The sequence below is a fragment of the Coregonus lavaretus genome (assembly GCF_964263955.1).
Source record: "Coregonus lavaretus genome assembly, chromosome: 31".
In the NCBI taxonomy this organism is placed as follows: domain Eukaryota; kingdom Metazoa; phylum Chordata; class Actinopteri; order Salmoniformes; family Salmonidae; genus Coregonus; species Coregonus lavaretus.
The window spans coordinates 15,764,161-15,779,041 of NC_140018.1; the positions used below are offsets into that span (position 1 = coordinate 15,764,161).

A 14,881-nucleotide genomic window follows, 5' to 3' on the forward strand; every position below is an offset into this window, starting at 1 on the left:
TAGCTCAGCTGGTAGAGCACGGCGCTTGTAACGCCAAGGTAGTGGGTTCGATCCCCGGGACCACCCATACACAAAAAAAATAATAATGTATGCACGCATGACTGTAAGTCGCTTTGGATAAAAGCGTCTGCTAAATGGCATATTATTATTATTTATTATAATAGGTAGGCTAATAACCTTATCCCTTGACGACGCATCGGCTCCAATGCCGCCTCCACACATTTGGAAAACGTTCGAGGTGCCAGGGCGTACCCGAATGGCATCCTCGTGAACTCGTACGCCACCCCTTGAAAGGCGAACCGCAGAAACTTCCTGTGACGCGATTGTATCGGCACATGGAAGTACGCGTCCTTTAGGTCTATGCTTGTACAAAAGTCTCCTTTCTGGACACATTCCAGTAGACGTTTTGTCGTCAGCATTCGGAAGGGTCGTTTGGTTATGCTCTCGTTGAGAGTGCGTAAATCCAAAATCGGCCTCACTCCCCCCGTCTTTTTGGGCACTAGGAAATAAGGCGAATATAGCCCTTTGTTCCTTTGCTCCCGGGGAACTACTGTGACCGCCTCCTTCGCCAAAAGTTCCGTAATCTCTGACATCAGAGCGGCCACTTTGTCCGGCGTTTTCATTACCGTCTCCACCACTCCCCTGAACGGGGGTGGGGTTCGATGGAATTGGAGGGCATAACCCTTCTGCAACGTCTGTTCTAGCCAGCGTGAGAGGGTACAGCTTCGTTGCCACTGCCCGCAATGCAGAGAAAGTGGGCGCGCACGAAGCTGTGGTGCATCCAGTAGGAAGGACCTGTATTCCTCTATGGCCCTCGCCGCCGCTATTCCCCAGCACTGGGTTGGTGGAATAGCCCAAGGCGGGCCCCCCTCGAAAGGGAGAGGAAACATCAGCTCGTTCTGAGAGAATCGGAGGCCTTGATACGTCAGTTACGTCTGTAACTCTAGTATTCCGGCCCTCCGTGAACGCAGCACGGTTTTGAGCTGCACTGACTGAGGTATTAACCTGAGACAGAGCGCCCTCCCCGGATAGCAATTGCGTCATCATGTCATTGTCTGACTGAGACTGCTGCTTGTCATGAGATCCGTCCACTGCAGTACTCAACAGAGTCTGGAAAGTGTGGTCTCTAACTGATACCACAAGGTGGCGCCACAATACCTCTTTTTTACTGGTCTCATGAGGCTGCTCAACAGCACACTCTAGGTGTGGTGGGCTGCACTCAGAGTAGTGGGCATTGTTACGTTCTGAATTAACCGGGGGCGCCCATACATTGGTTACACCTGTAACTCTAGTATTCCGGCCCTCCGTGAACGTCGCACGGGTCTGAACTGCGCTGGCTGAGGCGTTAGCCTGAAGCAAGGCGTCATTCCCAGCTAGCGGCTGCGTCTTCATGTCATATTTAGACTGAGACAGCTGCCTGCTATGTGAGACCTTTACTACAGAGCTCCTAGGAGTCTGTAGTAAAATATCTTTATTAGGTGAGCTAAGGCTACGCCTTGCTACCTTTTTCTCTTTCCTCTCCTGAGTGTGTTCAACTACGCACCCTCGGTGGGTTGAGCTACACTCAGGATGGTGAGAGAAATTCATAGGACGTGAAGTACTCTGCAATGTGTCATGGAAGAAAGGCTCTTTTGTGACAATGTCAGTGAGAGCCAGCTCTTTATTCACATAACAACAATAAACATTTCCCTCCATGCCCTGAACAGTAGGGTGGGGGGGAACAGTGGGCTCTGTCGCGTCCAGTGCCGAGCCGTCATCCGTCCTCTCCCCCTCGTCCCGTCATTGACGCCGTCGTTTCTGGCTGACCTTCTGGTGTTGCCAGGACGGTTTTGTGACGACCTCTCTCGCCGGCGGAATCGTCGCCACCACCGTCGTCGCTGGAGGGGCCGAGCCCGCTCGCCTGCTGTCGGTGGTAGGCGCCTGTCGCCTGGCCCGTCGCCTCCCTGTAGTTCTACTGGGGGCGTTAGAGGTTGACGGGTTAGTTGAGGCCCTGCTAAACTTGCCTGCCAATGGCAGGTGTTTAGCCAGGTGCTTTCTCTCTTCGTCAAGCTTACCAAAACGTTCCGTCGCCTCCTTAACGGCGAGCCCAAAGAGGCCCTTGCTTGAGACGGGAGCGTTTAGCAGCGAGGCTCTGTCCGTCTCCTTCATGGCTGTCATTGACAGCCAGAGGTGACGTTCCATGACCACCGAGGTGGCCATGGACCGGCCTGCGCATATCGCTGACGCCTGTGTCAAATGAAGAATAGCGCCAGAAATCCTGGACGCCTCTTCAATCTCCTCGCTGGTCAACTCAGACCTACCCGTTGTTAGACGGGATAGGGAGGCCGCGAGGAGGGCAATGTTGTTAGCCGCTGACACAGCCTGGGCTCCCAGCGTAAAGGACTTCTCAGCCAGCTGTGCTGTGAGTCTGTCCTTTTGTGCTGGCAAGGTGGCTTTCTTGGAGGCCGCCCAGGGACTCGAACCCGGCACTAGATACGCCGCCATGGCGCTCTCGAGCCTAGGGATTCCCTTAGCAGCCCACTCACGTCCAGCCACTCTCGTGAATGGGGTGTACACATTGGCCGGCGAACGCGCCGCCAGGGGTGTATCCCACGAGCCCTCTACATATTTTCAGAGGGAAGGCATAGCAGGAGCCATCGGCTCAGCTGCCTTCCTCGGTCTAGAGTAGGGGCCGCCCTCCATCATGTCGACCTCCACAGGGGGGGGAGCAGGGGGCAGCGCTATCTCGAGTCGATTGGCGGCTCTCTCAATGAGTTCGGGAAAGTCCGCACGCAGAGAGGCCGCTGCGAAGGACAGGGCTGCTGACGTGACAGAGCCCGTGTCTTCATCGCACAAGGAGCCTTCAGATCTCGCACTCCCCATAGGGAAGGGGGTCTTGAAGGTTGGCGCCAGAGGGTCGGATTGTTCCATTGGAACATCCATCTCTGCGTCTCTCTCCTTGTCCTCCCCTGAGTCAGCACTGTCCGTCGACGCCTCTGAAGCAGAGGCGAGAAGAGACAGTACATCCTCTAGGGGGATATCCTCCCTAAAGAACGCCCAACGCTGCTTCCTCACCTTCATAGGAAGGAGGGCGCAGGAGGCGCAATTAGGGGGATTGCCGGTTCCTTCCTTGGCATGCTGCGGCCCCAAACACACGAAACAAAGGTCGTGGGGGTCCGCAGATGCCATGGAGGAGCATCGGCACTGAGCCCTGAAAAGGGCTTTTGGGGGTGGAAAATCTCCTGGCGTGCTCATTTTAGAAGACGTCGATGGCTGGCTCATCGACGGCGATTTCTTCCTGAGTCTTCTTCTCTTCTTGGCTTCTTCAGTCTAGTCGTCCAGTCGCTGAATATAATGGGAGGCTGATTGAGGGGAAGCGTCCCCTCTTATAGGGACACCTGTGCTCCCATTGGCTGCAGGTGTGTGCATAAATTTGCTTCAGGCTGTTGCTGCCTTAGGGCAGAGGGTAAACCACTAGGAGCAGAGCTCCCCTATGGGGCGGAGCTCCACGATATAGAACTGAATGTTAGCTAAAGAGACTGGGATTTAGACTATAGAGAGGAATAGTAATGGCGTATTTTTGTAGGCACTAACTCATTGGACAAAGCCTATGTGGAAATAATTGCCGTTTTTGTAGGGTTTTTGGATGAATGCTGAAAATAAGATCTATGGTAAACGCAGGCTTATGAGATCATATACGTTTTGTTCTATGAGGTCTTCATCAGCTAACGTCCCTTTTGTGAATTTTGAAGCATTTATGTAATTTAGAAAAGCATATAAAAAGCACAAACTGGTTTCATAATTCATAAAGGTCATGTTAACTGACTGATATTATCTCATAGAACAAAACGTATATGATCTCCTGGCGAGCTCTGTGAATAACCAACTCCCAAAACAAAACCCTTGTTTTGGGAGTTGCTATGGATAAAGTTGTTCAATTTGAATGTTGTCATAGGAAGAACCACAAGGGTTGAATGGATGTCTAGGTGTAGAACTTGGGGCCTTGTTCAGGAAAATGGATGAAGATTTTGTGTGTGGAGTTTGTTGCCAACAAGATAAGTTATTTTATGGCAAGGGCTTTCATGTACCACTTTGTAAGGGAACCATGCCGAAGTCAAAGAGAGGACGTTGGATAAATCACACTTGGGTGGTGGACGAAACTGAATCTGACAAGAGTGAGGATGAATTACCTGCGGTGGCAGATGTGGTGAAGATGGCCGAGGTCGAGCCTCGTCCCAATGATGAAAAGATGATTCTGGCTCAATGGGAATTAGATTTTTGGGAGAATGGATCCTTGCCTTCTGGTGGATCCATACATGGTGTCAGGTTGGGTGGAGAAGAGGTTGGGGACTGTTGAGTCGGTGAAAGTAACTTGAAGTGGACTCTTGAGGTTTCGTTGCGTTTTTTCCATCCAGAGGGATTGGGCGCTCCGAACCACGCGCCTAGGGACAAGAACTATGACTTACATTGCTCTCCGGAGAAGGGCGCCATTGAAAGGAATAATAACTGTGGCATTAAGTGTTAAGGATGATCAACTGAAATGGAAAATTCCCAGTGTATGTGATGCCCGCCGTTTGGTGCGACGCAGACCCGGTGGAGAGTGTGGTGAAACAGAGAAGACAATGTCTGTTCTGCTGAGTTTTGTATGATGAGTCTTTACCCGACAAAGTCAAGTTAGGATGTGTCAGTTATCCCATGAGAGCTTTTGTCCCAAACCCATTACAATGTTTTAGGTGCCAAGCTTATGTTCAAATTAAATCAAATCAAATGTTATTTGTCACATACACGTGTTTAGCAGATGTTATAGCGGGTGTAGCGAATGCTTGTGCTTCTAGCTCCGACAGTGCAGTAATATCTAACAAGTAATATCTAACAATTTCACAACATATACCTAATACACACAAAACTAGTAAGGAATGGAATTTAAGAAAATATACATATATGGACAAGCAATGACAGAGTGGCATGGACTAAAATACAGTAGAATATTATAGAATAGAATGCAGTATATACATATGAGATGAGTAGTGCAAGATATGTAAACATTATTAAAGTGACTGTAAACATTATTAAAGTGACTAGTGTTCCATTTCTTAAAGTGGCCAGTGATTTCAATAGGCAGCAGCAGCCTCTAATGTGCTAGTGATGGCTATTTAACAGTCTGATGGCCTTGAGATAGAAGCTGTTTTTAATTCTCTCTGTCTCAGCTTTGATGCACCTGTATTGACCTCACCTTCTGGATGATAGCGGGGTGAACAGGCAGTGGCTCGGGTGGTTGATGTCCATGATCATCTTTTTGGCAATTCTTGTGACATCGGGTGCTGTATGTGTCTTGGAGGGCGGGTAGTTTGCCCCTGATAATGCGTTCGGCAGACCGCACCACCCTCTGGAGAGCCCTGCGGTTGCGGGCGGTGCAGTTGCCGTACCAGGTGGTGATACAGCCCGACAGGATGCTCTCAATTGTGCATCTGTAAAAGTTTGTGAGGGTTTTAGGTGCCAAGCTGAATTTCTTCAGCCTCCTGAGGTTGAAGAGGCTCTGTTGCGCCTTCTTCACCACACTGTCTGCGTGGGTGGACCATTTCAGTTTGTCGGTGATGTGTACGCCAAGGAACTTGAAGCTTTCCACCTTCTCCACTGCGGTCCCATCGATGTGGATAGGGGGGTGCACCCTCTGCTGTTTCCTGAAGTCCACGATCATCTCATTTGTTTTGTGTAGCAGCAGTGTGTAGGAGGGAGATCCCTAGATGTGAGAAGTGTGCAGAAAGAAGGGCATGAGACAAATTAATGTGTAGTACCGGTGGAAAAAGTTGTGTGTGTTAACTATAGGAGTACCCATGGTGCTGGAGATCAAAAGTGTCCGATTAGAGAAAGATAGGTTGAGGTTGCAAGGATCAGAGTAGTACAGAAGGTGTTGTATGCTGAGGCAGTGAAGAGAGTAGTAGAGGAATATGGGTAAAGGGCGAGGGATCCTGAGAGGATCCCTGTGAGTAGGCTGAGGCCAATAGAGAGTGATTGGAATAAAATGTGCTTCAGTAAGGTTGGTTTCTTAGCGTTCATAGCCATGGTTATCAACTGTACCACAGAAATGGAGCGTAAATCACAGAAAATATATTTTGTGAACACAGCTGCAGAGAAGTACTTGGGATTACGAGATTTTACTGCAGAAGAGTTACAGGGGGTGTTGAATGGTAGTGTTCTGTCCTCCCAGGCTGTTGACTGCAATATGTAACTTTTTGGGCGACTGACCGAATTAACATAAAATGTGAGTTATAGATCTGCCATCTTTATTGAAAGCAAGTGTAAGAAGCGGTAGATCTGTTCTATGTACTCTATTTCTATGCTCCCCTTTTTAAAGTTTCGTTTTTGCTTCTTTTACTTTCGGTTTTGTACACCAGCTTCAAACAGCTGAAAATACAATATTTTTTGGTTATGGAAAATATATTTCACAGTGGTTTGGATGGTACATTGATTCCCTACACAAGACTGCTCCTTTAATAGTTGGCAGGGTAATTTTTTCGTTTTCTCCTTTTTTCTATCTCTAAGTATAATGAATTGTACTGTAGGGGGCGGTATGCACCGTTAACGTTTGTTTGCGGGCTGGCATAATAATATAGAAGAAGAACGTTGTCATATTCTGTTCCTGGTTGAAAAGATGGCGGCTAATCAATCTTTGCGCCAATTAGTCCCTCCATCCCTGTCTGCTAAAGTGGAAGGGTATGTTGACAGCTATGTTTAATACTCTTATGATCCGTGTTTTAACTATATCTAAGCTATACAATCAAAGAGACAGTTCAACAGAATTGTGTTTAGTCAGGAAGACGGCAGCGTGGTACGTAGGCTAGCAGCGCCAGCTAACGTAAGTTGGCTAGCAAGCTATATCACATTTTACAGCTAGCTAGCTAACTTAGCTACTGGAAGTAGGCTAGTGTGATTAAGTTTAGCTTTCTGTATTGGCACCTGATAGTTCCTTGGCTCCTGGTCAATCAAATTACAGTTTAGATTCACTTTTGTTAGCTACAGCATCTAACGTTACCAACGACGCGTTTGTTTTTGAATGCTAATCAGACCAGATCAATTCTGAATGAAGTGGCATCAATAAATGGTATATCTCTGGTGCTATTCCAGCAAACATGTAAAACAATGTGGTTTAGCCTTGATAGCTGATGTCAAACGATTTAAGCTTTAAAAACATGTTTTGACTTAAAATAAGGAGGACTGTAGGAATTAGAACTGGGGTGTTACGGGGGGCCAGTATGAAAATGTATGCACTCACTAACTGTACGTTGCTCTGGATAAGAGCGTCTGCTAAATGACTTAAATGTAAAACTCTTACCCTACGAGGTCCGGAGCCTAAAGGCTTTCTGTTCTACCTGATAATTAATTCCACCCACCTGGTGTCCCAGGTCTAAATCAGTCCAGGTTAGAGGGGAACAACGGAAGAAAATGCAGTGGAACTGGCTTCGAAGTCCAAAGTTGAGTTTGAGGGATATAGAAGATTGAGGAAGTAAGGAACCATAGATGTCAGAGATGGTTTGATCAGATGAACATGTGTGTCTATCCTTAGTTCACCTGGGGGGGCTAGGTCAAGCCATGCCCGTTCTCCTTAGTTGCCTCAGGTGCTAAACTGTGAGGATTCATAACTTAGTTGTTGTCAGCAACATGTCAAGAAATTGCATGGGCTGAGTCAGATTGATCTGCACCCTTCCTTAATTGTACAGTATGAGTCAAAAGTTTGGACACCTAGTCATTCAAGGGTTTTTCTTAATTTTTACTATTTTCTACATTGTAGGATAATAGTGAAGACATCGAAACTATGAAATAACACATATGGAATCATGTAGTAACCAAAAAAGTGTTAAAAAAATCAAAATATATTTGATATTTGATATTCTTAAAGTATAGCCACCCTTTGCCTTGATGGCAGCTTTGCACACTCTTGGCATTCTCTCAACTAGCTTCACCTGGAATGCATTTCCAACAGTCTTGAAGGAGTCCCCACATATGCTGTGCACTTGTTGGCTGCTTTTCCTTCACTCTGCCTCCGACTCATCCCAAACCATCTCAATTGGGTTGAGGTCGGGGATTGTGGAGGCCAGGTCATCTGATGCAGCACTCCATCACTCTCCTTCTTGGTAAAATAGCCCTTACACAGCCCGGAGATGTGTTGGGTCATTGTCCTGGTTGAAAAACAAATGATAGTCCCACTAAGCCCAAACCAGATGGGATGGCGTATCGCTGCAGAATGCTGTGGTAGCCATGCTGGTTAAGTGTGCCTTGAATTCTAAATAAATCACAGACAGTGTCACCAGCAAAGCACCCCCACACCATAACACCTCCTCCATACTTTACGGTGGGAACCACACATGCGGAGATCATCCGTTCACCCACACAGCGTTTCACAAAGACACGGCGGTTTGAACCAAAAATCTCAAATTTGGACTCATCAGACCAAAGGACAGATTTCCACTGGTCTAATGGCCATTGCTCGTGTTTCTTGGCCCAAGCAGATCTCTTCTTCTTATTGGTGTCCTTTAGTAGTGGTTTCTTTGCAGCAATTCGGCCATGAAGGCCTGATTCACACAGTCCGCTTTGAACAGTTGATGTTGAGATGTGTCTGTGAAGCATTTATTTGGGCTGCAATTTCTGAGGCTGGTAACTCTAATGAACTTATCCTCTGCAGCAGAGGTAACTCTGGGTCTTCCATTCCTGTGGCGGTCCTCATGAGAGCCAGTTTCATCATAGCGCTTTATGGTTTTTGCGACTGCACTTGAAGAAATGTTCAAAGTAATTGAAATGTTCCGTATTGACTGACCTTCATGTCTTAAAGTAATGATGGACTGTCGTTTCTCTTTGCTTATTTGAGCTATTCTTGCCATAATATGGACTTGGTCTTTTACCAAATAGGGCTATCTTCTGTATACCCTCCCTACCTTGTCACAACACAACGGATTGGCTCAAACGCATTAAGACAGAAATAAATTCCACAAATTAACTTTTAAGAAGGCACACCTGTTAATTGAAATGGATTCCAGGTGACTACCTCATTAAGCTGGTTGAGAGAATGCCAAGAGTGTGCAAAGCTGCCATCAAGGCAAAGGGTGGCTATTTGAAGAATCTCAAATATAAAATATATTTTGATTTGTGTAACACTTTTGTGGTTACTACATGATTCCATATGTGCTATGTCATAGTTTTGATGTCTTCACTATTATTCTACAATGTAGAAAATAGTAAAAATAAAGAAAACCCCTTGAATGAGTAGGAGTGTCCAAACTTTTGACTTGTAGTGTAAATCGAAACGTTGCTCCTAATTTGTCATGTGTTTCTTCCTCACACAGCTCATTTGCATATCTGACAGTGAGAGACAGGTTGCCGACCATCCTGACAAGAGTCATTGACACCATCCATCGCAACAAAAACAAGTTCTTTGAGGAGTTTGGAGAGGTAAGGATAACCATCATCACTGGTCCATCCTAAGCCACTGTGCTATAATCATCCAAATGTTGGACATTTTGAATTTCCTGACACATCCTGATCTCGGATCAGCTTATCCTCCCCAAGTCCTTATAATAAACACACCAAATTGACCTTAGATCAGAGTCTATGGTTCAACTTCATCCTACTCCTCTTCTATATCAAATCAAATTGTATTGGTCACATACACATATTTAGCAGATGTTATTGCGGGTGTAGCAAAATGCTTATGTTCCCATAGGAGGGAGTCCAGGCAGAGAAGAGGACCATTGGCTTTCTTTCGAAGCTAAGAAATGAGCTGCTGACAGACAAGCCTATCCTGGTTCTGTGTGACGGCCTGGAGGACACAGACAGCTGGAACCAGTACCTCCAGAGACAGCAGAGGCTACTGGGGGAGCAGGACCCCGTCAGCTGGTTCAAGTCCCCCTGGCTCTACATAGAGTGCTATATGTACCGCAGGATACAGGAGGCCATCTGGCTCAAGTGAGAACCAGTGCTGCTAAATGTTAGCATTAGCTTAGTCTTGAGAAGGGAATGCATAGATCAGGGTTTCCCAAACTCGGTCCTCGGGACCCCAAGAGGTGCGCCATCTGATTTTTGCCCTAGCACTACACAGCTGATTCAAATAACTAATCATCAAGCTTTGATCATTTGAATCAGCTGTGTCGTGTTAGGGCAAAAATCAAAACGTGCACCCCTTGGGGTCCCGAGGACCGGGTTTGGGAAACGCTGGCATAGATGATAGTGTTTCATGATGATTCATAAACATCCCTGATAATCCCATTTCAACCAATGTTATAACTGATTTATCAACTATTAATATGCTACCTATAAACCCTTTATACATGATACAGTAATATAAAGAGTTATCCATTTAGTGTATGTGTCTTTTAACCTTTCCCTTCTCTCTTTGTCTGTGCCAGTCCCCCCATCAGCGACTTTGACGTGTTTAATGAAAGCAAGACGCAGAGTTTCTTTGAGTCCCAGCAGGCTGTGATATCCCTGTGTACATATCTACAGGGATTCAACAGGAACATGGACGACCTCTCAGAGACACAGCTCATGGAGCAGTTCCACAAACTACTACAGGTGAATACTGCCAACAATATCATAGGTGAAGATGTGCAAACTTCAGGGGTTTATTAAAAGGGGCCAGCTAAATGTTGATTGTTGAAAATGAAAGCGAATTGAAGTGAGGGGGGGGGGGGGATTATCACAGATCAGGTGATGTTTTGTCATTTAATCCCAAATGTTACCATCACAGTTTCTGTGAGTTAATGTCTCTCTTCCTGCTCTCAGGTGTCTCTGTGGGGGAACAAGTGTGACCTGTCCATCTCTGCTGGCATGGAGAACTCTCAGAAGGCCAGTCCCATTGACTCCCTGTCTGACCTGAAGTCTTTTATCCTGGTGGACGACTCCAACATGGTGTGGTCTGCTCTGACCTCTGCCCAGAGACCAGGGGAGGACGGCAAAACCACCCCAGGGAGGGTGGACATCGTCCTGGACAATGCTGGCTTCGAGCTGGTCACAGACCTGGTCCTGGCTAACTTCCTGGTGTCCTCTGGTCTGGCCAGGGAGGTCCGCTTCCATGGCAAGTCCATCCCCTGGTTTGTCTCCGACGTCACCGCACACGACTTCCAGTGGACCATCCGCCAGACCCTGGCGGCCAATCACAAGTGGATGTCCAAGAGCGGCGTCCAATGGCAGAGCTACGTACAGGAGGGCGTGTGGTCCTATCACGACCACCCATTCTGGACAATGCCTCATGAATACTGTGACATGGCGGGCGACGCGCCTGACCTCTACGCGACCCTGCAGGGAGCCGACCTGATTCTGTTTAAAGGAGACCTGAACTACAGGAAGCTGACTGGGGACAGGGAGTGGGATCACATGGTGCCGTTTGATAGGGCACTGAGGGGGTTCGGGCCAGCCCCCCTGTGCAGTCTGAGGACTCTGAAGGCTAACATCCAGGTGGGGCTCCAGCCGGGGCAGGGGGAGAACCTCAACACCCAGGACCCCAGCTGGATGACCAGCGGGAAGTACGCTGTGGTCCAGTTCTCCAGCCCTCACAGGGAACAGTAGACCTGTCTGGCACAGGAAGTGACGTCAACATGTTCATAAGAAGTGGTGTCATCATAATCAGAGGAAGTAAGGGCGTGAGCAGGGGAAGTGTACTTGTAACCATAAGCCAGGTTAGAGGTGTAGTGTGTTTTGTCGTAGAACTTCCTAATGTATTTAAAATCTGAGAGTAGTTTAAAGGAGGATGGTAGAGGGTACTTCAAAAAGAGGAGGGGAGAGTGTTGTTAAATATGGAGTGGCTGCGGATCCGACTTCTCTGGAACCCTCTTCCCGACAGCTAAAGGGCCGAAGCTTCTGCGAATGTGCGGGATTCTCTACTTTACACAGTCTCTGCTCTACTCGTTCAGCTGCCCAGAGAACAGGCTACTCTGGCGAAAGGTGCTTGTTTAATAAAGTTAGAGCCAAGCTGAATCAATGTCTGTAAGATCACATAATGATAATATTCTACAGAATCAAATAAAATAGCGTAGTATAAAACACCTAGTTTCTTATGAGATTTTAGGATGATTGTGAGAATGGTTACATATTTCTCTCATGCAGCCTAAACTCAGCAGCGCACGCCACTCAGCAAAGGAATGCTACAGTTTAATACCAACTGCTAAAAATGTGCTCACGGTACATAGCTAATTCAAAACACTGTAGCCTACTTCAAAACAACACTGTAGCCTACACTCAAGAATATCTAAATGCATATCCCCATGGAACTGATTGTGATCAAATGGTTTGCATGCAGATTCTGCAAGGATGTTTCACCGGTAAAACTTGAAGAACTATCATTCACGATTGACAGTGAGAAATGCGAAGGGAGGGTGACCACAAGTTTGGGTGTGCGTAAAGTAGAGGTAAAGAAACACATGCACAGAACGTGAGTCGGTTCCAGTGGGATGAGGCAGTTACCTCCTGATCCGCAGCCTCGGCCATTTAAATAATGATCAACTGCTGGTTAGAAATCCGTCCTGGGAAAACTACAAAACAATGAAATTTACTTCCCCCATTTAATGTGTTGACAGTTGTTTACCATCATCCAGTACCAGGGTTGGGCTCTACCTCGATTCCATTTCAAATCAGTTAATTTAGAAACATTGAAATTCCAAGTCATGAATTGAAACATGCTAATCTGATCTTAAGTGACTTTTTTTCAGCCATATTATGTACTTTTTTTGTCTCCCCGACAGCGATTACACAAGATAAAAGTTTTGAGAGTCATTTCATTCATAATCAGAGGCAATAAGATGCAAGGTGCAATTTTAACATTTACATGTTAAGTTGGCCTGTCGTGATTAGTTTTGAATTGTTATTTTAAGTTGAGACCTTATGTAATATCCAAAGTCAGCGGCTACTTTTTTGGCCAATTTTTTTTGCATGAGCTTGGCAAGAAAGAGTAGCATACATTACAGAATAACTGGTGGTTGCTGGTGTTTTCTGGGTCTTAATCAACGTCCTCAGTTTGTTGTCTCGTCAATTTATTGCATGTGCTTTTGTTTGCATGCATCAGGGTTTGCACAGTGACCACAGTCCCGGAGTTTACATTTTCAGAGTTAAATAACTGAAGTTGAACTACAAGGTAATGTACCCACTCTGGAAAACTATAGATAAATCATGGTATTTGGGGCAGTGCAATCACACATACAAGGTGTGTGTGTTGATGAACGAATAGCACTAACACCTGTCTAATTCAGTATTTCTGTTTCTGTTTTGATAGTACAAAATGTTATTTACTCATGTCATTAGAATGCCTCTGTAACCAGTGCTGGTGCCGTTGTGATCCTAAATGACTGGATTGTTCTCTTTGCAGAAATCTGGAACAAAAATTATTATATTATAACGGACTTGGTTTAAATAAAGAACTTCAATGACGGGTCTTATATTGTTGTGTAAATGAAGTCATAATTACAGTAGGAAAAGAGGAACTGTGGCTTGCCCTAGAAAGAGGATTTTGTAATTTCCCTCTTCTCACTCCTCCCCATTTTATTTCTCTGTTCATTTTATCCTGGCAACGTGTATAAAAATGGTGTTATCATAATCAGGACTACTTGTTTAGCACTTGACATGACATGTCTGAATCTGGGTTGTTTACTGAGTGAAGAGACATTGTACAGAGAGGAGCTTCTCTAGCCAGCGGGCCAAACAGGAGGCCATTTTCTCCCAGTTTGCGGCGATAGAGGTCAATGAACCATCATTTTAATAAGCAATAAGTTTACTTTCCCCCATAAAATCCAGGCGTCAATTTGTCAAGAAAGTTTGGAAAAATATGAATCCCCAGTATGACCTCACTGAGTTGTGTTTGTGGAAATGAAGATGCTCATCTTCTCCAGACTAATATGGAGAGCTAATATGTCCCTTTTTATGTACTGAGAATTCTTGCACACGTTGAGGACTGGACATACTAGTAGTCTTAAGTTAGTAATAACAGTGTTGTGCTAGGCACACCCTGCATTTCTACTAGTTACACCATTATTCCTTTAGAGAAAAATAGTTATCTTCCAGTATATGTTGAAGGTCAAGTGTTGTCCTTGTATGCCCTGAAACTTGCCTAAAGGACTGGGGAGACATTAAATGACTTTTTAAACATTGGTTTAATTTCATCATGCGGAGTTGGGTGATTATTCCTGTGATGCAGCATGTACGTAAAACCCCTTTGTTTGCTGCTTTGGCGGGATAATAGTTTATGTTTGATCAGTGGCTATCGTTGATAAGGTATTCCTCTTGAAAGGCCCAATAATAGCAAGAAAATGTACTTTAAATTAATAGCATTTTCTTGGTCACAGTAGGGTATAGTAAATGTAGTTTGGTGACCTTACCGCAATGCTGTATTATGTTTTGCTGTATAGATGTAGGCTATGAAAAGATGAAACATATAAGAACATGTATGGCCTGAATCCACTCATCATTTCCCCACTGGGAGTTGCGTAATGTTGGCATCAGAAGAGTGTTGACCTCACATTCTGTTTGCTGTGTCATGTTGACCTGCTCTAGAGATACACCATCAATATCGATCCGGCTGCATTTTTAATTTGATTATACCTTTTTTTAAATCTCTTGTTCTCATTGTGAAGCGAAGCCAGATCTCAGAAAGACAGGAGAAAGAGGGATGAGAGAGCAGGGAGAAAGCGAGAGAAAGAGGAACGTTCCCTATAGCCACTCAACACAACAATGCTCATGATTAGACCGAAAGAGCTGAAGATTGATCCATAACGACATTAAGGTAAGTACTGTATTTATGACATCTTTGTGTATATTTCAATTAATGGGTTCCTATTTTATAGCTTCCTACTCTTGGAATTGTTTTGTATAAATTTGCCAGATTTGCACATAAATTCCCTGATAGACACATTCAATAGTGATTTAA

The 14,881-nt window shown here is 45.6% G+C and overlaps 3 protein-coding genes across 5 annotated transcripts in view; 2 read left to right on the forward strand and 1 right to left on the reverse strand.

Annotated features, from left to right (window-relative positions):
• The window catches only part of zbtb2b (zinc finger and BTB domain containing 2b), a 24,644-nt gene extending 17,231 nt beyond the window's left edge, over positions 1-7,413 (reverse strand). Inside the window, exon 1 of the mRNA XM_084149558.1 lies at positions 7,313-7,413. The gene's annotated coding sequence lies outside the window, so the exon portion shown is untranslated. The remainder of the gene's footprint in view (positions 1-7,312) is intronic.
• Positions 6,612-13,390, forward strand: armt1 (acidic residue methyltransferase 1). The gene is made up of 5 exons (XM_084149560.1): positions 6,612-6,693; positions 9,318-9,423; positions 9,695-9,936; positions 10,377-10,542; positions 10,753-13,390. Exons 1-5 carry the CDS (start codon positions 6,632-6,634, stop codon positions 11,533-11,535), a joined length of 1,359 nt encoding a protein of 452 aa, XP_084005686.1. The 5' UTR covers positions 6,612-6,631; the 3' UTR covers positions 11,536-13,390.
• A 1,183-nt stretch (positions 13,391-14,573) lies between these two features.
• The window catches only part of esr1 (estrogen receptor 1), a 31,430-nt gene continuing 31,122 nt past the window's right edge, over positions 14,574-14,881 (forward strand). For all 3 annotated transcript variants that reach the window (XM_084149554.1, XM_084149555.1, XM_084149556.1), the window contains exon 1: positions 14,574-14,737. The gene's annotated coding sequence lies outside the window, so the exon portion shown is untranslated. The remainder of the gene's footprint in view (positions 14,738-14,881) is intronic.

What these genes read in the sequence shown, in the direction of transcription:
- armt1 (XM_084149560.1), top strand. Translation starts at nt 6,632, where the DNA reads ATGGCGGCTAATCAATCTTTGCGCCAATTAGTCCCTCCATCCCTGTCT. An exon ending in CTGTCTGCTAAAGTGGAAGG is followed by an intron (nt 6,694 to 9,317) that starts GTATGTTGACAG and finishes TTCCTCACACAG; the next exon opens with CTCATTTGCATATCTGACAG. An exon ending in AGTTCCACAAACTACTACAG is followed by an intron (nt 10,543 to 10,752) that starts GTGAATACTGCC and finishes TCCTGCTCTCAG; the next exon opens with GTGTCTCTGTGGGGGAACAA.